The sequence below is a fragment of the Numenius arquata genome, chromosome 7 (assembly GCF_964106895.1).
Source record: "Numenius arquata chromosome 7, bNumArq3.hap1.1, whole genome shotgun sequence".
NCBI classification, from domain to species: Eukaryota; Metazoa; Chordata; class Aves; order Charadriiformes; family Scolopacidae; genus Numenius; species Numenius arquata.
Genome location: NC_133582.1, coordinates 35,020,320 through 35,043,447, shown reverse-complemented (window position 1 = coordinate 35,043,447; position 23,128 = coordinate 35,020,320). Strand labels below are relative to the sequence as shown.

At 38.6% G+C, this 23,128-nt stretch overlaps 1 protein-coding gene across 1 annotated transcript in view; it reads right to left on the bottom strand.

Annotated features, from left to right (window-relative positions):
* Window positions 1–11,246: 11,246 nt before the first annotated feature.
* Window positions 11,247–23,128, bottom strand: part of ITGA9 (integrin subunit alpha 9) — a 233,601-nt gene continuing 221,719 nt past the window's right edge. The window contains exon 28 of the mRNA XM_074150461.1: window positions 11,247–11,345. Within this exon, the coding sequence (XP_074006562.1) occupies window positions 11,247–11,345 (99 nt within the window). The remainder of the gene's footprint in view (window positions 11,346–23,128) is intronic.

The window sequence follows — 23,128 nt, the reverse complement described above, 5'->3', positions numbered from 1 at the left end:
TTTAGAAGTAGGTTTTTGGGGAGGCAAAAGAGCTATTGGAAAAATCCACTATCCAACTTAAAAATGGAAGACACAAAGATCAAGATTAAAAACAACCCAAACCGGTCTATTCAGTCTTCCTTATTCTGTTATTATATGAGCCATAGCTCATCTGAAGAATTTCCTGCCCCTGCCTTGCTGATGGCGGCCAGTTAAAAGCCATGAGGATGTATGAATGCCTGCTCTGCACTAGTGCTAAGGTCCATCTCACCAAGCATCCTGTCTCCAACACTGTCTTGGGACAGACACGAATTAAAATGAGTAGGTCAAGTGGGGACTGACGTTTCCTCAGTACTGTTGTCCTGCCTCCAGTGCAAAAATCACTGGGATGTCCTGAGCCAGAGGTGACCTATTTTCTTTTAATAGCCATTAGTAGATTTTTCTTTTACGTCAGTTGGTTTCGCATTGAAAGCATAATCAATGAGGTAAAGTCTGAGTATTTTCCCGTGTATTCTACACATCCCAGAACTGCCCCAAATTACATATATGCACCCTAACCACTGAGGGCCAACATGTTTTACCAGTATAAAGGTGCATGCATTGCTGCTTCATGAGAATGGTAGGATTCTGTACCATTATAAAAGCAGCTTAATCCATCTAGAATTCTCCACACCAGATGTTATGGAAATATCTCTAAAAAATTTACAGCTACAAATACAATAGACACATAAATGCAAAGCTGCATTTAAATCAGTCATGCAGGTCTTAACTGATTGAAAAGTCATTGAGCTTGAATAGGATAGAATAGTTCAGTTGGAAGGAACCTATAATGATCATCTAGCCTAACTGATTTAGTAAATAGTACTTTTTACAATTTCCAAGAGCCTTAGCCTAAACCCGGTGCTACTCCACCAAGAAATAGTAACATCAGGAGTTAACTAGTGAAATAAATTAAGACAGAAAAAAATAACTCCAGATTCTTTCATGGCACTTAGCCTACACCATTCTTTCCTTAGAACATATGTGGGTTTTACGTTTTGGTCATGTTATTGAAGAAAAGATTATTCCAAGCAGAAATGTTTAATAACTAACAGTGTCCCATTCATAGTATATGACAGCTTTTGTTACCTGTTGCAAAAATAAGTCATTATTTTTAAAAACACTGCTAAGATTTTATCACCCTGTTGTAAGCCTGTGTTCTCTGTATGGTACGCCAGTACCCAGACGTACATGACAGCTACTCTAGTCAGAAAATTAACCAAAGAAATCAGTTAAAATAAAATTTCCAATGCATAGTAAGGTAAATTAGGCTGGTAATCAGAGACATAAAGAGAAGCAGATCATTCAATGGGCAATGTGCTCCTATGCCAATCCAACCGTACGGTACAAAACGAAATGAGTATCTACTGAAGGTGACTTTGGCACATCCAGTACCAAATACCTGTGTGGTTACGAACTTTCAGATACTGAACATCTGGGAAGATATGTATCTTGTTAAATAAAACATGCACCTGGCCCCTTAATTATCAACTATAATTGACAACTTCACCATCTCAGAGCACTTTTTTTCTGCCCATACCACATTGCTGAAAGTAATTAGACAATAATTAATAGTGCTTTATGCATGATATCTTAGGAAAGACTCCAAACATAAATAAGACCAATGGGTCGTTTGGACACCTAGCACATGGTCAGCACTAGTTAAGAATTTTCTGATGAAAATACTCACTGAAGTCAAACTGCTTTATGCATTTATTATCGGTTTCAGTCAATTTCTGTTAAAATACAGCCAAAGCTTCGCATAGAAAATCTCTCTGATTCCCTTCCAGCTCACCTAGCGTGAAAGCATCACACTCCAAAGATCTACAGCTCCGGACACAGCACTGAGATGGTTCCCTCCTGCTCATAATAACCTTCTCCATGGGTTATTTGGGTTCCAGAATCCATGAAATGGTAGATGAAAAGTTCTTTAAAAAGTTCGTTTGTGCTAGTTTTTAATGACGTCCTTTGTCATTCAAGACATCTCAGAGAGAGATAGTAACCTTCACGGAGCCAGGAGAGACAGTCTTATGTACAGGTGATGTACAAGGCATTGGACAGGGAATTTGATACCTCACCCAGAAAACAGTGTCTTCTTCAGGTCACCTATATTCAAGAAAGATCAACTCAGAACAGGAAGGAAGGGAATTATTTAAATTAAAAGATATTGCCAAGAGAAGAAACTGGGATGAAAATGACCATTAACAGCACCATGAAAATGAGGTGCTAGAATAGTCTTTTAGCAAGAATAATGAGGAAAAGAAATTTAACAGGTTCTACTGGACCTTGTTCAGTTAGTTCATGAAAGGAAATATATGGAGTAGTTGCCAATGAAAATAGGAGAGTGGACTTGAGGACCTTCCAATTCCATGTTCCTAATGACATTTCAGAATTTCCAAACAAAATGTTTACATTATACTGAAGGGCTGAGGCTTTGGCAGGCTTGGCCTCTTTATATGGTTTGTCCAAATCCAAAATAATTTTCAGTCATATACACATTTATCTAGCTATTGATCACACATCCATCTGTCTGTCTATTTATCTACCTACCTAAGACTTCACATTTGATAGTGTTTTGATAGGGTACGCTTCAACCTGGCTAATTAGTTAAATGAAAAGGAAGCTGAGGAAAGGACCACAGTGCCTGAAACCATCTCCCACAGTCCTCAGAGCTCCTGATGCAATTGGGAAAACTGGCAGGTTTTCAGAAGGACAAGTCTTTCTGCGGGTCTGAAACAAAAGTGACATATTGCAAACTAAGTGTAAGTAAGTTGGGAAAAAAATCACTTTAAGTTAGAGTTCCTGTTCAGACAAATTGAGAGAAAAGGGTAATAGCACTTAAAAAGTAGAGCAGAAACTTAAGAGGCCAGGTGAAAAAGTTGGTATTGTCTGTAGGATGGGAGTGAGAGTGGGACAAGCACAGCTGAGCAGGCAGGGAAGTATGAGACAAGGTTATTGCAGGGTGACATGTACCCCCTGATCAAGATGAAGCATGGGTTTCTCCTTTGATGAAGCCATGTCATGGACACAGTCTTGAGCTAAGAAACAGGGCAGCACGCTACCTTGATGTTGGCATTTGGCACTCTCACAAAAAGCTTTTATTTTCTTACACTGTTAGATGCAGTCTCTCATCCTCCACCCTGAAAATTAAAAACCCCCTTTCTATCCAACCCTGTATATAGACTTCATGAATTTAGTACAGAGCAGGTATTCTGATCCCTTACTAGGTAATTGTTTTATTGCCAGCTTCCTGTTTTGTGCCATTCTCCTAAAATCAACAGATCAAAATACATAAGAGGAATTTCAGCCATCAGCCTGATTATTCAAGTTAGATAAAGGTACGGGGACAGATCGTGTCCAGTTCTCAATTGCCCATCTCCATTGAGAGATTGGTGAGTACAGACTATGTCCTCCCCATGAAGTGGTCTTTTTGATGGATAAACAATCACTTTTTTACTATTCTTCTTCTCTTTCTGAATATAGCATGGAGCAGCATCACTAGGATTGAATTACACAGCTCTCAGATAGCAAACCCACAGGAATTCTGTTTAAATAACAGAAATTACTGTACATTACCACTTATGCAGATTAGTGCAAAGCTCATCTCATGGTGTGTGTCCTTCAGCTTCAAGGGATCTTGTTTGAGTCCCTTCTCACTTCTGTTAGTATAAATCTAGAATAATTTCATGAAAGTCCATACATCATATCTGAATACATCTGCAGCAGGGAAATCTCTGCACAGGGTTACTACTTCATTAATTTCTGATTCTTTATTGCTGTTGAACTGCTGGTTAACTTACCAAAACATTGCACATCTAGAAGTTCAGGCATTAAAATGACACTACATCAAAAGCAAAGAAGAAATGAACTGGAAATCCGTGAATTAATCCTTTAAGACAGTCACAGGAAATTATAGCATGGCTAAGACATGAAAAACTGATTTTCATTGCGCTTTCGTTAAGTTGATGCATTTCCCCACTATCAAGCTTTACTTCTGTCAAAATCACTTGCAAATAAAATCTCCATTCGCAGCCATTTAAGATGCTAAGACCCTGGTTGTGCAGGAGTAAGAAGTTATATGACTTTAAATCCTTTTGTGCATCTGAATATTCAAAAAATAGCTGGGGTGGGTTTTTTTTGGTTTGGTTTTTTTTTTTTCCAATTCTGGTAGCAAGCCAGCTGGGGCCAGAGGACCACAAGATCTACTTTGCATCTTTAATGACTCTCATGACTCCCTCCTCAGTGATTCTGGCGCTCAAAATCTAGGGTGTTATGGGCACTCAAAATTTTAATCAAATCAAAGCATCTTACCTAGGACTGCTCAGGCCAGTATCCACCCCTCTAGACCCAAAAGGTCTTGGGAAAAGTCACGTATCTCTTTCTCATAGGGTATTTCACTGCTAAACTGAAAAGATCTAGCAGAGGAGCTCCCTTTATGTCCAATCCTAAGAGCAGGCCAATGGCCAGCGTAGGAATCCGAAACATCAGATCAACTCCAGTCCTACACATAAGCCAGGCTGGGCAGCATGCTAACAAGTGAGCTGTTTATTCCACGGTAAAAGAACATCTTTTTCTTAAATTTCGATCTAGTTTTAACCTAAGCTCTTCTCTTCTTGGTGAAACTGGAAGAAACAAATCTGCACAATGTTCCTGGTTTATTTTCTATAATGAAGCTGCTTCATCATAGAAGTCCTAAGAGGTTTTTAAAAGCCACTGAGGGGCGAAGGCGACACACAAAATCCTGTGATGTGAAGGCTGCTGTTCTCTGCTCATTAAAAAGAAAAAAGGCGAGGGTCCGCAGAGGGCAGTGTTCACTCATCAATCCTCCCTTCCCAGGAGGACACAGCCACCGCCTGCTTTTACAGACACACTTGCACGATAACAAAAAGCTATTAGTACATCTAAAACCTTCTGGTTATTATTTTAGCTGCTGCTGAACTAAAGCTTCCACTAATCTCCAAAAGCAAACTGCATTGCATTCCTCCCTGCAGCAGCATCCTCTACCACTTTTGCCCAGCAATGTTTTCTTTTCCCTGAGGAAAGCTTTCCTGACTGAGAACATTTGTTTTTACTTTGAAGGATGCTACCTACATGCCAGGACCAACATCTCCTTGGAGCTCTCCTAATGCCTTTGGCTTTGTGGTATGTAAAGCCGTAGTCTTCCACCAGTACAAACATGGTGTGAGTCATAGGTTAGGTCCTAAGTCTGCCCAGCCTGTTCTTAGATATTTAGCCAACAGCCTAGTGCAGAGGAAACAGACTGCTTCTGTATGGCCGGAGAACATTTTAAACACTTACACAGAGGGTCTCCACAGAAAGCAGAGAAGGAAGCCGAAGATGAGGAAAGGGAGACCCTGAAATTTCAGGTTGTTTTCTGATTTTGTTTTAGAATGAAGGTTCAGGTCAGTTCATATTTCACCACAGAGGTTTCACCCGTCCTCAAAATGGTGAGAAAACCTCGATGGGACCTCTAACGGGTATCAAAAATACAAAGAGGTACACCACAGCCACAGAAATCAATCACTTTTTCTTACTGCTTCTATCCAGCTTCTACTCCCTTTGAAAAAGTCAGCATGGTGATGTATAGAGTTGAAGAAAATCTTTCTTTAGCTACTCACAGAATATAAATCCTTGCAGAAAAAAAAAATACATGAAGCTGAATAACTTGACTTTCATCCAAATTCATAAAGATTGAAACAGAACTCAAGTTATACCGGTTAACACTCTTAGCATAGGGCAGTACAGTATCACCATCATGTGGATTTGTTTTTTTTTTTATGTTGATAGAGCAATACTGTTGAAATAGAAATAATTCCTACTGCTATTATTTTATTTTCACAGTTTTACAATATTGTAGTCAAGCAAGTTATACTTTTAGTCTGCAAATACCTTGATTTTATACAACTCATGGAATTATGATAAAAGATGTCCATTATCCACACACAGATAAACACGTGCACACACCATTTAATTCAAACATACTTGAGAAAATGTCTCACCCAATCAATGGAAAAATACTTGAGCTGGACAAAGACAGTAAGTGAAAAAAATGGTATGATTAGGATAATTTTTCAGCCACTTTTTATTCAAAAAACTTGTATTTTTGTAAACCTGACATTTCCAAAACAGTGCAAGTGAATTAGAATACAGGTGAACACGAGCTTCTAAATACAGGTGACATCAATAAGAGTGAACACATTCTTCCAACCACAAGTTCACAAAAAGAAACATACAATTTTACAATACATAAGGAGTGACAGTCTAAGAAAAAGGTGCGGGTACCCTACCGTGTAATCAAACCATGCTCCAAAAGCAATTATAGTCTTCATGCCAGTTTAATCAATGCACACTAAATGAATCAAGTCCTACTTTCATTTATATCTAAGAAACCCTAGCAAGTGGATGAACTTGGACAAAGGCAGAAATTAGTTCCATGGCTCCCTTAATCCTTTAGTGAAAGCAATGTTGTACAGTCCACATCCCACCTATACTATGCTTGAAATTTGTGCAAGACTCCAAAATATGCCTATAAACAGAAGACTTTCAAGAAAGTTGATACTAAATTTGCCAAACATCACCTTTGTGCAATTGCTGCCTTCAGTAAGCCTAGTTACCTGCACATCACTGACTTTTAAGTAGGGGCCTTCCCATTCACGTGTCACAGTAGAGAGGGTTGTCCTCACTGGTATGCTCAGCGCTACAAAAGCCTTTGCCACTTTGAGATGAAAGGATTGTTTAAGTGATTTACAGGCTTGGGGTTCACATCAAGCACAATTTCTCTCTCAGATAACCCAAGTGATTTGTGAGGTGACTTCAATTCAGAGGGGCTTCAGTATTTTCTACAGTTTGCTGACTTCCTAATTGTAATTGAGCAAATTAAAAATAAGGTTTATTCAGACATACATAGATACTAGTCCGTGTTCGCCTCTTCTCCCAAGGGAATAACGACAGGACCAGGGGAAATGGTCTGAAGTTGGGGCAGGGGAGGTTTAGATTAGATATTAGGAAGAATTACTTTACTGAGAGGGTGGTCAGGCACTGGAACAGCCTGCCCAGGGAGGTGGTGGAGTCAACATCCCTGGAGGTATTTAAGAAACGTGTAGACATGGCACTTCAGGGCATGCTCTAGTGCCTGAGATTGTTGGGTTGGGTGTTTTTTGTTGGGTTTTTTTTTTGTGTGTATGGTTGGACTCAGTGATCTCAAAGGTCCCTTCCAACCATGAAGATTCTGTGATTCTGTGATTACTTCTGTTGGCTACAATGGTCAAGTACCAGACCATACTAGTGACAGCCTCGGAGCACGCTAGCCCTGCTGTTGCCTGAGGTGAACTGATGGAAATTCACCTCCAAACCCTTGGTTTTCAAATGAAACAGTCACAAAATATGCTGTGAAAGGTGGCAAATGCTTTCAGCTCCTGGGAAGTGAAATTCACCCCTGTGCTGTTGCCCACCAAAACTCTGAAATGACTGTGATCTTCTTGAATTCAAGATGGAAGTTAAATGGAATTGCAACACCATGGGCACTGCACTAAGTGAATTTTCCCTTAATTGCACACACTCCCTTTCTTCCTCATCATATTTTTCTGAGATTTTCTCCCCACCCTAAAAGAAACTTCAGGGGTACTGTAGGAAGGCACCCTGTACATCGCAAGCTTTATGGCTTAAACAAAAGATGTCCCAGGGGCCAGATGATGCATTTGGAAATGTTACTGCCCTGCTTCCAAGCTTCCACCTGCATAGCTCAGAGCGAGTGCAAAGTGAGTCTGCTGCTGCAAAAAAAAAAAAAAAAAGCAATGCCGATTCATCAAACCTTTCAATGAAGTTGTTCAAGACAATTGATGATTTGTAGTTAAATAGACTAACTGGAGAAAGCCAGGTACAATGACTTCCCCCCAGCTCTATTGCGCAAGGGGTACAGCACAAAGGAGCAAGCAAGCAGCCGACAGATGGGAACTTCCAGAGCTCTAGAAGCAATTCCCAAAGTAACTATGTCTCTAGATTTTGATACAATTACATGTTTACAGTTTATTTAAAAAAAAATCACAGCAGATCTATATCACAGCTATTTTCTACACATTCTTGACGTATACTATGATTTTTGGGTATGTGCAAGATTTTTGGGTTCAAAATTGACTGCAACCAACTAGTATTAGGGAGGTTTTTTGTTTGGCTTGTTTGGTTGCTTTTTAAGGAGTGGAAAGGTGTGTCTACAGGATTTTAACACTAAGTACTGTTATGTTTCATTGACTAATGTGACTATCCTAACTGGAACCAAGCAAGAGGCACAATGGAAAAAAAAAAAAAAGAAAAAAAAAAGAAAAAAAAAAGAAAAAAATTACGAAGCGTATACATATAAAAACAAAAGCATCTGTGACAACAGAACTACTGAGTTCATCATCATCTGTTCGTCATCTAAAAGTGATGGTACTAAGAATTTAAGGATTATTTCAAGAATGTGTCACTAATCTATCCAACAACTAGGTTTTCACTGAGTGACAACATGCGCTGAATCAATAGTAGACAATTCAAGTCAGAAATCAAAATATCCAGTGTGGGCTCAATCAAATGGGATTTGTTTTTATTTGTTTTTTACTTTAACCAAGAAAAAACTTTTTGCCTTGAGTCAAAAAACCTAAATAATTGTCCAACACAATATGAAATGCTAAATGGGTATTTTACCTTTATTAACCCTTTTCTTCATATACTTTAAAAGATGTTTCAAAGGAATAACTGATTTTGATTTTAAAAATATTGTAATGAAATACTTTTGGCAGATTTGAAAGTAATTTTTTGTTTAAAAAGTGGAAATGAGGCATTTCAACTTCTCAAGGGGAATTTCTTCCTTTTTTTTTTTTTTTAAATGGAAACTTTCAAATTCAGTTAAATTCACAAACAGTTTCACTTGTCCCCTGAATTATTTTTTCAGCAAATTTAATGTTTTTTAAAATAATTTTTGGGTGGTCAGCTTTAGAGAGGGCATATACTGAAAATTCTTACAGCTAAATAAATGGACTTTTTTTTCAGCATTTTAAGCAATTTCTTATTCAATTCATAGTTGTGAATCAATCTCATGTCCAACATCTACCTGTCAGTCTTAGGTATTTTTCAACAACAGAAAAAATATATACATTAGGTTTAAATACTAGCAAAACTAACTGATGTCAGAAATATCATACTGTGAGGAATTCAATAGCCTCTAATAGATCAGTGCAAAGGCCCTAAGCCTTTTGGTTTTGCACTCTGATGAAAACTCTGCAGTTCTCTACAAGTGGTTATAACAGAATTTCACCTCAGCAGGCTTTTTTAGATTCTAGCTTAAATGGTCATTTGTTACATGAATTCTGTCAAATCACCAATGATTATTTAAAAAAAATATAACTTAATAGACTAATAGCTTTTCTTGTCAAACACTGAATCAATGCACTTAATTCACTTTAAAAACATCATCTGCCTAATGGGTGTAGATAGTTAATAAATATTGATCAATTCCGTAGTAATAGCAGGCACTTAATGCCAGTGGGGGAAAAAAGCAAACAGGTATATGGACGTGGTTAATTTTTTAAAATTTGAAGCTATAAGGAATTTGGCAAGGATGAGACCTGTTCTTAATCAGATCTTAAGCAGATTTCTTGCATGTTCTCTGCGTTCAAGTTTCCAAACTTCCAGCAGTTCTTTTACTTACTTCCTTTCCCTTATGGAAGGAGACATACTACAACCATTCATTCCTGTTTTTCCTTCACCTTCTACCACAGAGTTCGACCCATCTTTTCCTTACATGGATTTTATACCAAGATGACATTTACTTCTTATTTACACGAGGTGCAAAGTACAAGCAGAATTTAAAACCAAATCTTACAGAGTTCCACTATTTCTATTCAGATATCCAAGAGCTTTCTGAAGAAACGTGGTTGAATTAACTCCAATTAAGGTCCTCCTAATTCAACAAATGATTTGCTGAGGAACTACCAGTGAACAAAGTGGCAATCAGTAACGTCTGCACCTTGACTAAACTTCCTTCTTGGTGCTTGAGGAAGGATGACATTCAGTACTTGGAACACCCAGATAGGGAATATCAAGATCCAAAGATCCAAACTTTTTAACCCTTGCATCTACTTATCTCTCTTTAAATTATCATATAAACAAACTCATGACTCATGTATAAAACTCACAAGGCAGGCATATGCTCATAGCTTGTAGCAATTTGGCACTTGCTTTGACAGCAACAGATCACAATCATTAACAGTAGCTTAAAAACTGTCCTTCTTAACATTAATATGGCTCCATTTATTTTATATTTTTTTTTAATTCCAAGGAATTTGTCAATGCCATAGTGGTTGGCCCAGTTATATCCTTCTGGTATCTCAACTGTACAGTCCTAGACCATTATCAAAGTACTAGAGCCTGAAAGAGACAATTTCCCAAAGGAAAACATTCTATGATGCTTTCTTCAGTGAGCCAAAGCAAGCTACAAGTTTTGCTACATGTCACCAAGGAAGGGTTTTCATCCTTTCCTATTCAGGCAGGTAAAGGACATACTCTGATCCAGAACATCACACTTGTGTAATACTTTAGGTTCTTTAGTTTATAAATCAAACACCACATTCAGCTCGAAAAAAGAGATAGTGAAAAGACTTTGGCTTATTGCCATTAAATGGTCTATATATGACATTGCCAAGCCCTGTGAATTAAGTATATAAGGATTTCAGCTACTTTTATCTGCAAATCTCTTTTCTCTCTTGCATTTAATTTTAAAAGTACAATAGGATTTATATATACATATATGTATTTCCAAGGATTTAGCCAGATATCAGTGCTTGAGTGAACTATATAGCTATTCAATAGAAACTATAAAACATTGATACAAATATAAAGACATAATCAATATAGAAAGCTTATATTTATAAAAAATATTCTTAGGTAACAGTCTTCCCCTGAGGGTATACCACATAGTTGGATTCATAAATATTGCTCTGCACTGCAGCTTAGTTACCAAAGCTCAAAGTTCAGCTCTTAAATGAAGTGTGAATCGATCCAGTCACCTGACATGGCCGCAGTGGTTGCCTCAGGATAATTTCCCTAGCTTGCTGGAGTGATAAAGACACAGCATCAATGGGGTCTCCGAAAAATCTGGAGAAGATTCCTTCTTCCACATATGGAAGATACGAGAGCAGGACCTACAGGCTAGCAAGCGCGTGTCACATGACTGGGCTTTAGTTTTCGCAGGCAGTTCACTGATTTTTCTGGACCCAGTCCCAACTATCTTCATTCTCCTTTCTGCTCTTTTCAGCCTCAATAATTTCTTTGTACCTCCGGCGGAAGAAGCCCATCTGCAAATCAAGAAGAGATGACAGTAGTAAGTAACAGTATCATTACATTGAAACTTACTTTGTCAGAAATTGGGTGTGCAGGAAAAAATAGCACAGGTGTTGATAGCGAATTTCTCCTAGTGCCAATCAGGAATCGTAGCTCCTTGTTTACAACAATATAAACTGAGTCCCAAATCTTCATGAGTACTCTGCTCCTTATAGATGAACTGCTCTCAGTCCTCCTGTATGAAACGTCATCTTTTAAAAAATGCAAATAGAGTATTTCTAATAAACACAGACCAGAAGAGGCAAATACAGGTTTATTGGTTTCAAATAATCACTAATGCAAAATTTGGATCGGAACCTAAAGCCAGTCAACCTAAAGCTTGGGTCCTGAGTAAATGCTGTCAGAGTTTTATGAACTGTGCTCTCAGTGTCCACAACTGCACAAAACTGTTGTGTACAGGAGGTGGTGTACGGCCACCTCCCAGCATCCAAATTCCAACTATAAGCTTTTTTCGTAACAAACCCGCTTCCAGAAAAGCCAGCAGGGTCTACTGTCTGTTGCAAGCGCTCCACCACCGTTCTGGAGAGCTCTGCTGCCATTTTGGCATACCTGTCTCCAGGCTGTGCAGCCACAGGTACTCCTCTTCCTGCCAGTAAGCATTCTAAATTCAGGTCTCAAATTTTCTATTTAAGGATCATTTACGTTAAGAGGCTTTGGAGGAAACTGATAGCTAAGGACTCTTCTTTTTGCTAAATGACTTCCCTTGTCCCATTGCTACCCATTGTGTAATCTGCAGCTCAGAAGGGAAATACAAGCCTGATCCTACAAAACACAGAGCATCAACAGTAACTCCTCCACAAGCTTTCAAGATGCTGCAGGGCCGATAACCACTTTTACACATCTTGTTTCCTGAACTTATTTAAAGAAATGCAAGTTTGGATAAAAACCTCTCATAACCCTGGCTTTTTAAGTCTTTCAAATAAAAATTATTTTCATAACAGACTTTGGTAAGCATTCAAGAATAACTCCTCAAACTTAGCAGTGCACTGTTAAGACCACTGAATCAATATTTCATTCATAGTAATTAAACATTTATGTAATTCCTACCACTCTAAACCTGTTTTCCTACTCTTGCTGGGTAAAACATGATGCTTTAGTCTTTCTTTATCAACCAGTTATTGCAACCCTTTATTCCCAAACTGGCTATATATAGGGATATTTTGTGCTGTTTTGTCACTAAGTTGCTGTTAAATTGGGTTTTTTAGTTTCAGTTCTTCAGCAACTGTAATTTTCTTCAAGTACATTTTAACTTACAGGAGCCTGCAAGGCAGCTTGTTCAAACTGCCACGGGTGCTTCTCCAGCAGAGCCCAGGTCCTTGCCAGTACCCCCACTACAGCCTGAATTCACAGCAACACGACACCAGATACACATCATCCTCTCACCACTCCTCACCTCTGCTGCTTGGCTTCTGTGCAAAGGACACAGAAGCTGCAGCATGGTCTAACAAGCCCCTTTTTTGGATAACTGTGGGCCATAACCCTGGTACATGCTATTGATCTAGATATAGGTGTACCCTGCTGAGTGCATGCACATCTACAACCACTTTATAAATACACAATAGGTAGACATACACATAAATCTCAGTTTTACAGAGGTCCCCACAAATAACTGGAAGTAGACCTCAAAAGTCATTTATTCATAGTCTTGTGCACAGACTATGGACACAGTCTCTTTCCCATTTACCATAAGCAAAGCTTTATCTGCCGCTCAATACATGCAAATGCATGGATAATGGTGGTTCTGTTCTGAAAAACCACCTCACAAAAGGGACACTTGAATTTTGGAGGACCACGTCTCCCTCGCCTCCTAGTGTCTTTCAGAAGAGCATACGCAAGGATTAAGAAAAAGAGAATTAAAGAGTCTCTCTAGTTCCCTATTCTTCAAACTTGCTCTAAAGTCAGATCAAGTTCTTTCTTTAGCAGAAAAATATAATTACTAGCAATTTTTGTACTTGTACCTACAAGCTATATCAGTGCAAAGGATGTATTTTGAGAAGACATCCTCAAGATAGCACCATCATAAAATCCCAGTGAAACTTCACCATTGATGTCAATATACCTCAGTTCAATGGAGATTTGAAGCCAATAGGAAAAGTTTCCCTAGATTTTCACGGTCTAAAATGTAGGCAAATTATTTTATTGATAATGAAAAAAAAAGTGTAAGAACCTACTACTTCTCCATTGTTCTGCCCCAGCAGGATTAATCATCAGTATTTATTCTTGTCACAGCAATCTGCAGATAATCCTTACATACACTCAGGGAGCAGATATGTTTAAGAAGTGGGTGCCATTTTTCTATTATCAGTTTTTATAACAGACCTACATGTTCTGCACATTAGAAAAGAAAATTGCCACAGGACTTTGTTTCCTAAGATTAACAAGAGAAGTTCAAATTGTAGCTTTTAAAAATAGTTTTAGACCCTTAAGGTGTCCATCCTTTACACAACCACATCCCTGGTACAATAAAATCCTCTCCTGGAGTTATAATAAAAATTATAGAAAGGCTTTTTAATTTCCTCGAGGGCCAAACAAACAAAAGCAAACTCCTTCCCACTGTTATTCTAATAAAAATTGTCTGTTTGTGAACATCTGCTTCAGGAATTATCTTAAAAGTTGATTATGATAGTTTTGGTATTTTACTGTTTTGTTACTGGATACAGAATGCTTTTGTATACCTTTACAGTAGGGAAAAAAAGTGAGCTGTAGACTGTAATAAATATTAACGAAGCATGAAATCCTACATCTACAGGTGATTTCACTATGAAGCTATGTATGTTTACTTGCTGTAAATGATGTGGATAATCTAAAATTATGTAGAGGACAATTTAAGTGCAAGCAAAAAGAGAAACTGGACATTAAGGATTATTATTTTTTTACATTTTTAAAAATAGTGGTCAGGGATTAGATGTATTTCCCATCCCTGCAAGGCAAGGATGTGCTTTGTTGTGGAATACTGTTCCTTAGTCTTAACACCACATATTCCCACATAATGAGACAGAGTCCCTGTCATCACCACAAAGGGGTTTTTTTCAGTAATGGCTGTGAAGAAATCAAAACGTGGTCATTGTCTCACAAGAGACCACAAAACCATCTTCTTACAATAAACTGATTTCATTAAAAATGACAGCAATATTAACCCGTACGGTGAGGGCTGATAAGTGCCTGTAGCAAGGCGGAAAGGACACATGAATTTAATATACAGTGAGGAGAAAAAGGGGTAATAAGGAGGAGGACACTTGGACCAAAGCAGGAGAACTAATGCAACATGGGGCTGAGTATATACTGGCTCTTCTGTCACTGGGGCAGAAGTGACATCAGAAGATCTCTTTTCTGTGGCTAATGCAAAGCCCTTAAGCGAACTCAGAAAAGCCAGTGAGGACAGCACTGCTGGGACCCAGTCCTTGACTTCAAGAAGGGAGAGAGAGAGAGATCCTCAGGTTTAACAGCAGTATTCCTGTGATCTCATTTGTGCAATGGGTGTTTACAGTGGGCCAATGGTCTCCAACCTATGTTTCATGGGCAATAAGTCTCTAATAATTGTTCAATTCTCCCAGACTCTGCTTTCCATATATACAGATGTGTGTGCGTGTGTACACATACAGATGTATGGGTAAGCCAAAGGAATAGCCAAGTCCAGAGCCATGACCCCATCATGCAGTCTGTGAGTTTACACCACCACATCCAAGAAAAGGCCTGAGGACAATATTTCGATCATTAAACCTCTGTCTGGGGAAGGTGCTCATGAGAGGAAGAGCAACAGGAGAACATATTTACAGGAAGCAAGGAGAGAGTACCATGGGAAGCTGAAGAGTTATAATGGAACAAGAGGCATCAACCAGCAAAGACAATCCAGGAAACGAGAAAAGCAAACTACAGTCAGCCTTTCAGAGTTGGGTGAAAATTATTTAGGAAGGCTGAGGAGGCCCTCTTGAGTTATGGGCCTTTTGCGGTCAGTGTGGCCGCAGGTCTCAGGAGCGGGACACTGCTCAGCATGCACCATGCTTTACTCTTAACCGTGGCAGACCTCACCAGAGGGGACCTGCTATGCCAAGAGCACCATGTCCTAATTTGTTTCTTCTGTGTGCAAGCACAGAGGAGAAAGAGAGCCATTGAAGACTTTGGGAATACAGGGATAGTCCCAAAATCCTGGGGCTATGAGTGTCACTCACAATGGATTCATGCCCCACGCCATGAAAAGGAGAGAGCATCTTAATTGTCTGTGAATTCACACACTGTCATGTTTCACATCTGCTTTGATAAACTGCAATGATGTCTGCTTGCTTTTAATCAAATCCAAACAAATTCAGAAAGAGCCAAACTAAATTGAAAGAAAAACCTGTCCTGGTCTTTAACAGAAGTGACAAACAATAACCAGTCCTTTCTGGAGGTGCTTCAAGTAAGTATTAGAGCTGCTATAAATAGGTGGCTTAAATTCAAAACCTGAAACCATCCATAGGTTTTATACACATCCTTTAATTTAGTTATTCCAGCCTGTGTACCCTTTTCTAGCATAACCTTACTGCCATCTACAGTATATGCTGAGCAGAAAGCACGCTCCTGGCAAAACGGAACAATAAAGCAACAGAAAATCCATGTTACTTGTAAGCTGGGGAACCACCCCTGTTATTGTGAAGTTATTTCTTTCCATGCAACAGCACTGTCAAGTCCTCTTTCAATCTTGAGTATTTAATGTCTCTTTCACTAGCACACACAACTCCCTTTAGCTGTCACGCCAGGTTTAAATCCCTTAAAAATCACAGATAAATCATATGTAACAACACTTACATAAAATTGCATTCTTCAAGCACTCACACAAACTGAAAACTTCAAAGTGATTTCAACATGTTGAAATAACATTACAATAAATTATTGTCTCTTTTTCTGTTGCTGTTTTCTGCACATTCAAAGGCTGATCACTGAATTACTGGATTTTATATTTTTCTAAACTCCAAAACTATAAATATATATCCAACATTTCCCACAGTACTGTCCTGTGGTTATCTCTCTAGGGTGCCAATTATAACTATGTTTGAAGAGTGATGATATTACAAAATAAAATTTAATCTGCAGTTGGGAAAAAACAAAGCTGTTCAGAGGGCAAGCAATACCACTGCCTTTGTTATATTCACTATTGGGTAAACGTCTAAAGCATTTTTTGTCATGCCCAGCGAAGCTTATTCTCCCAATCAAATAAAAAGAGAAATAGTCTGGAAAGTGGATTGTAGCAGAACACTTATGTTTTGCATTGTTTTTAAAAGTCTTTTTCCCATTCCATTAAGAAACAAGAACAAATTGATAAGAACAGTTACACACTGCTGTAAAAAAACCCATTATATCTTGATTTACAGTAGTGTTTCGAGACTATAACTGAGCTAGCAATAGAGGTTCGTAAACAACAATGTTCAAACAGAATCCAAAACTATACCACAGACTTTTGCCACTTTTTGTACAATTTTTAAATTAAGTTTCGCTAGTGTATACTGAGGTACTAAGGTGTAAACAAAAAGTACTGATTTTTATCAGTACGGCTGTGCTGACAAATGTCTTCTAAAGGAGGTTACTGACCACAGTACAAACCAGCAAGTAAAAAGGAAAGAGAGCAAAGTAAGTACTGACATAGGTGTAACTAATAAAATGAAATTTAAGAACCACTGAAGAAATCTCCCATTGAACAAGGCTTTGACAAGATACTTTGGGTTTGGTGTCTTAATCACAAGTTGTCCTTCCTCTAGTATAGTTTCTTCATCTACTTTAAGCACTATCCAGCCATACCTGATGAACAGTCTGGACTTATATCACCTACCTTTTACTGCCACATCTCTTTAATCTAGGCAGAGGTCCCAAGCCATTCACCTTGTGGCCCTTCAGAAAAAATTAACTTACTCTTTTCCTCACCTTTTTTGGGCACTTCTACCTTCTCATAAACAGTACCACAGCTAGAAAAATATGCAGCTAATCATGGTTCAGAGTGGGGCCAGGAACCTCACCCAAAGATGCCGCAGTCAGCAGCCCCCAGAGCAGCAACAGCCCCAGTCTCTGCAAAGCAGTGCCGCTGGGATTGGAGGCACGGAGTGTCTCCCCACACAGAGACCCATCGCTGGTTATTAAGTCACTACTGCCAAGATGGCAGGAAAAAATACTTTTTTTGCACTTGCATTCGCGTGGCACTGGGTAATTCTGACCGGCCACTAGCTCCAAGAGGATGCACCCTTTACTTCCTCCCAATTAAAAGATCCTTGTCACAGAGCAGAGGGGTCACGAACAGCCATTGTGTATCAGGTTTTCCTTAGAGGACTGGCAAACTGCCACGGCTGGGTCCCCCTGTGAGGAAAGGCAAGTTTGGGAAGCGGCCAAGTGCCCTGCCTGTAGTTAAAGGAGAAACTGCATATTTACAGGGAAGGATGACAGTGTGGCTAAGGTAAGTGATCTGGCTTTGATTATTCAGTCTCCCACTGACTTTTTGAGAGGCAAATTCCTTAACTTTCCTGTAATGTGCGTCCTCATTTGCTCAATGAAACGTGTAAAAGAAAATAAATACATACGCTTCAAACATCACCATTCTACAACTGGCTGGCGTTTGTGTGTGTAGGTATATATACAACATACACTTTGTATGTATACACCACGCTATATGCAGCCAGGGAACTGAGGCAAAGAGAAGTTCAGTACCTTGCTCAAAGATAAGTACTCCTCTACAAACACTTCGTTAAGCCACTACGAAGGATTTGATACCCCGCATCTGTATCTATCTGACCCCAATGTATTGCCACAGATAGACATCACTGTGGCAAAAAAAGAATTAGCAATACACACAAAATGTCACTTAACTTTTAAGCTACTTTCATATAGCCTGGCTAACTGACTGAAGACATTGGTGTTGGCACCCAGGGTGACAGAAGATCTGTAGTCCTCCACAGGATTTCAGAAGGAAATTTATTTTACGTGCCATAGTAGTAAAACAAGCGTAGTTTTACAACATGCATTTTATTAGGCAGTTATTTCGTAATGTTGAAATAATAAGAAAAACTTATTTAACCAAATGCTTTATGTGTGTCTCAAAGGCCAAATTTTCAAAAACAGTTACTAAGGCTAAACACCTCAAAGGGTAGATACACAAATTCAGACTAGCAGCATGCATGCAAAAAATGCATTTAGGTCTGTGAAAGAAAACTGCACATAGAGATGGACACCAGTAAAGACAATCTAATTTAGTACTTTGGTTTTCTGAATACAATGTGCCTTGCTATTGTCACTGATGCTGTGTCACCCCACTCTAAATACGAAGCCCTGTCATCAATAATTTGTTCCTCTAACCTCTTCTCATGCAACTTTTCTCCCAGGAGTTGTTCAGTTGGCTTCAATGGACCTACTTGCTAATGAGTTGAATAAAGCTGGTGGTTCTGGTGTCTACCCTTGGAATATCTTTACCACATTGGTAAGATCTAGTTTGCCTCAGACAAGACTCATATTCACCTTGCATTTGATTAATTTCTGCATATGTAATTTTATTAAGGACTTAGTACTTACTGCACTTTAGAATTAAGAGAACTCCACTGACTGGACTTCGAAGATCTTTCAGTGCTGAATTCTGGTAACTTGAGTTTAATGAAAGCCTGAGTTTCTTGTAGCATGGTAACTGTGTACAGTAACTTGCACTACAGATGTTACCAGCATACTTGTAAGTGTAATCAAAAAGCAAATTAGCCAACATTAAAACATATACACACTTCCAAAGAGTTTATATATTTTTTCCTATTGCAAAATTTTACTAAGTAGTTTATTCTTAAAAAAGTCATAGAATGAACCCAACTGTCATCCAAAGTTCATCTCTGATTTTCAGTCTCAAAATTGGAAAGAACACAATGTCTACTGCAGATACGTCTGGACAAATTACTAGATACTGATTTCTTAAATCTCAGCAGGGAATGCGACAGTAATTAGATATCTCATTCCTGTAAGTGCAATTAATTTAAGACATATGTCAATCCATATTTTCCATTTCCTCTTCAAAGAAAAAAAGAAAAACTACTGAAATATTTCTGGCTTTGTTTGAAAACCAGAGAGTAAACATTAAATACTAATTCTGGAATCAATAAAAAGTAGCTTTACAATTGTGTTTTGATATATTTGATCTGCCAAAAATATTTGAATGAAAGTTGTACTATGTTCATAATTATCAGAATAAATTACTTTCATGGGTTTAGCCAAACCAGGAGAAATGGCTATGGCTGGTAAGTCGTAACACAGCATTTCCCACTGTGACACCAAGCTTAAAGACAGAATTCAGACTATGCAAATCAGATTTTCTCTGTTCTTGGCATTTGGGTCTACGGGATGCTAACGACTTCCAATAAATACACATGTTGTGTTCCAGCAGCGGGGAACCTTGGAACCTTAGGTAGTTATTTGCAATTTTTCAGTCTACACATTTTTTTTTTTTTTTTCTGGTTTGGACTCATAAAAATGGTGGCTATTTTTCTTCTTTTCAGAGAGATGTCCTGAACCACAACCCGACCTCTGTCTTACCAGTGGATTCAATTTGTTTGCATGGTGCCAGGACGAGAGCAACATAGCTACAATGGCTGTGATGTTCTCAAAGTGCCCTGGCATGCACAGCTTCCATTTGGAGAACCCTGAGAACAGACAGAATGCCCAGCCAAATTTTTACTGTACATTTACATAGCTCATTTTATCCAGAAAGATAACAAAGGCATTTCACAAGTACTGGACACACACCAGCACTGAAATGTTGCCAACCTTGGTCTTGAGGGTGGTGAACAAATATTACATGGCAGCCAGAAAACTCACTGGGGAAGGCAGTGTTTTGGCTATAAGAGCAGCGTTAACTATTTACTTGTGTAAGAACACATAAAAGATGTCCAAACACAACCTTCCTCCAACATCTAGTGAGAATTCAAAATGCACAACAAATCACCCAAATAATCTTCTGTAGAAAACCCAATATTTGAGCCACTGGTGCCAGAATACAAACCTTTTTGGTCTTGGGAAGCCAAGGGTCTACAAACATTTCATGATGTTCACTTTAGTCCAAGAAAAGGAAACATAATAAACATAGTTTTGTCTGTTCTTTAAGAACATAAGACGACTTCAAATGATCCACCTAACCTCTGCCTGGTAAAAACTTTGTTATTTATACAGACAACCAAGCACTTCCACTGCCCCATTCCCTCAAGATTTCCTAGCTGCTATACATAGTGAAGATCCATCCATGTATGTGAAATAATATGGGTTTGGTTTTGAATCACAGAAGCTAATTATCACCTGACTGCATTTTTATTAATTGTAACAGGATAATACTGAGAAAGCCTAATTCTAGGCCTACTGAGGCTAGAATCTGTGTCAAAAAAGTAGTATCCTCGAGAAACCTATATATGAGATTGCAAGTAACAACAACTTACTCAAAGCAGGTAGATAAACAGGTAACAAAAGCAACAAAATTAAAAGTTTATCAGAAAAACTCTACAGAATGCAATGATTTGAGGATTACAGAAAGAGGAGTAAGAGGAATTTCAGAGAACACAAATGGAGTCACAGTTTTTCCAGTTTTGATAGACAGATAGGACACGTATGGGCTTTGTAGTTCCTGCACGTAGGGATCATACTTTTGTGAGACAAGCTGAAAAATGAGAGGACTAAGTTGGGCAGGACCTTGGAAGAAAGTGTGAGAAACTAGCGTTGATATGGTTTTAAAATGAGAAGAAATGGTGGAGAAGAACAACAACAACCAAAAAGGAGGAGTATAGACTTCCCTTTAAAAGCTCTGAAGCAGCTGATGCATCCATCTACATCTCCACAGGGAATACCCTTATAATCTATGAAATCCACCCTTCCCATCACTAGCCCCTAGTAGGGTGCTCTCACAGCAAGTTGAGCCAAGTGCCTTGTTTATCTGAACATTAATTATGATTCTTAATTTTAAAGCATCACCATAGTAAATAATGGTTTATTTCTTGAAACTATATGTACAGAAAGGAAGAGGCATGTGAACTCAGACATGAAACACTCCTCAGTTTCAACAGGTTTCTCTGTCCCCACCTCTAAACCCAACATTTGAAGTTATACAGCTGTGATAACGGGTGGGTTACACCCACCTAGAAGACTATTCTAATTGAAAAGTGGTCTTCCTGGAAAGATCACATATATAAATAGATTTTTTATATATATATATAGATTAGATATAGATACATAGATTATATATCTATATCTATATCTATATCTATAGATTAGAGAAAGAGAAGACAGACTTCTCCCCTATACTGAAATCCAAAGAGGTTTTGTGCCTTAACAGTATGTGCCTATGCACCTCTGGGGAAGAGGGGGAAACAAAACCACCACCACAACAAAAAAAAACCACTCAGTAGTTTCATTTCATTGCAGAGCTACTACTCCAAAACCTGGTCAGCAGGAAAGGGCATTGGTACAGGGACTGGTCAGGAAATGGTAGTTAGCCTCTGCCACCTGAGCTGTAGATAAAAGCAAGAGAAAGTGGTTTTGGGCTCTGGATACAGAGCAACTACTGGCAAAGAATAAGTGCAGAGGATTTGGTAGGGTTTTTTTTTCATCTGCTGGAAAATTGTGAGCTGTATGTTTTGGACCATTGTAAAAAGACTTAATGTTTGAGGCCTTAAGTAAGGGAAAGTGTCTCCTTCCCAAAACAGGAAACCAGTAGCTTTTGCTACATAGGTGAATTTCAAGTTAGCTTTAGCCTTGGTTAGCTTCAGATATTTTCTGAATATCTGAAACATAGCTGAATAGCTGAAACAATATGTGAGGCAATGGCAACTACCACATGTAAGGGAATGCAAATGTTTTTTCAACGACATTTGTGCAATCACAGAAAAAAGTTATAAGGCTTCTCCATGCAAAAAGCCCAAACGCACATTTGAAAAACCTGCCTGGGTCATCTGCCTTTTATAAAAGAGCTTCATATTTCATAAAGAAAGCTTTATATTTCAAAGTCTGTCCCTTAAAGCAGTGCTAGAAAACAGCTGCATCCATGCATACAGCCTCTGCTTAAATAAGGATTTTGCAAGTCCAGCACTTGGTAGGATTCACGCTCCCCATTGGAAAAGCCAGTTCAAAGCCTGCAGTAGCTCAGCTCAGTAGATAAAAGTGTCTTCACAATATTTCTCCTAAAAACTAAAAAAAACCCGAAGCCTTCAAACTCTTATTTTAAGACAAAGAGCAAAAATGTTCTGTATAGCACATACTGAAGAGAAGGAACCCTCTGGTTAATGAAAAGCAACATATGTGGGTGCCATTTTGCTTGTCCTTCTCCTCTCTGCAATACTGTCAAAAATCCAGGGTTTGAAGCAGAAGAGTGTCTTATTACATAAGGGACACCCAGAGATCAAATCTTTGCCCCTGGAATCCAAAAGCTACAAAACGGTGCTAAAAACTCTTATTTTAGACAATTCAGAGCTTGGATACTACAGGGACAAACTCAGTTCAGAAAGAAGCCTAATGTCTAGATGAATAAGTTTAGATGAAAAGTCCAGCTCCTGTGTTAAATATGCCACAAAGAAACAAAATAATGTTACTGCAATGAATATAAAATCTTTGTTCTGCAAATCACTTCCACAACTGTCTCCATGGATCACTCAGCTGCCAGCCTGGTACTTGCTTACACATCCCTTCTTTGATATTTTTTTCTTTCTGTGCACTTTATCGAAAATAATATGGATTGAATATTTCACTCCACAACCCCAGCCAATGG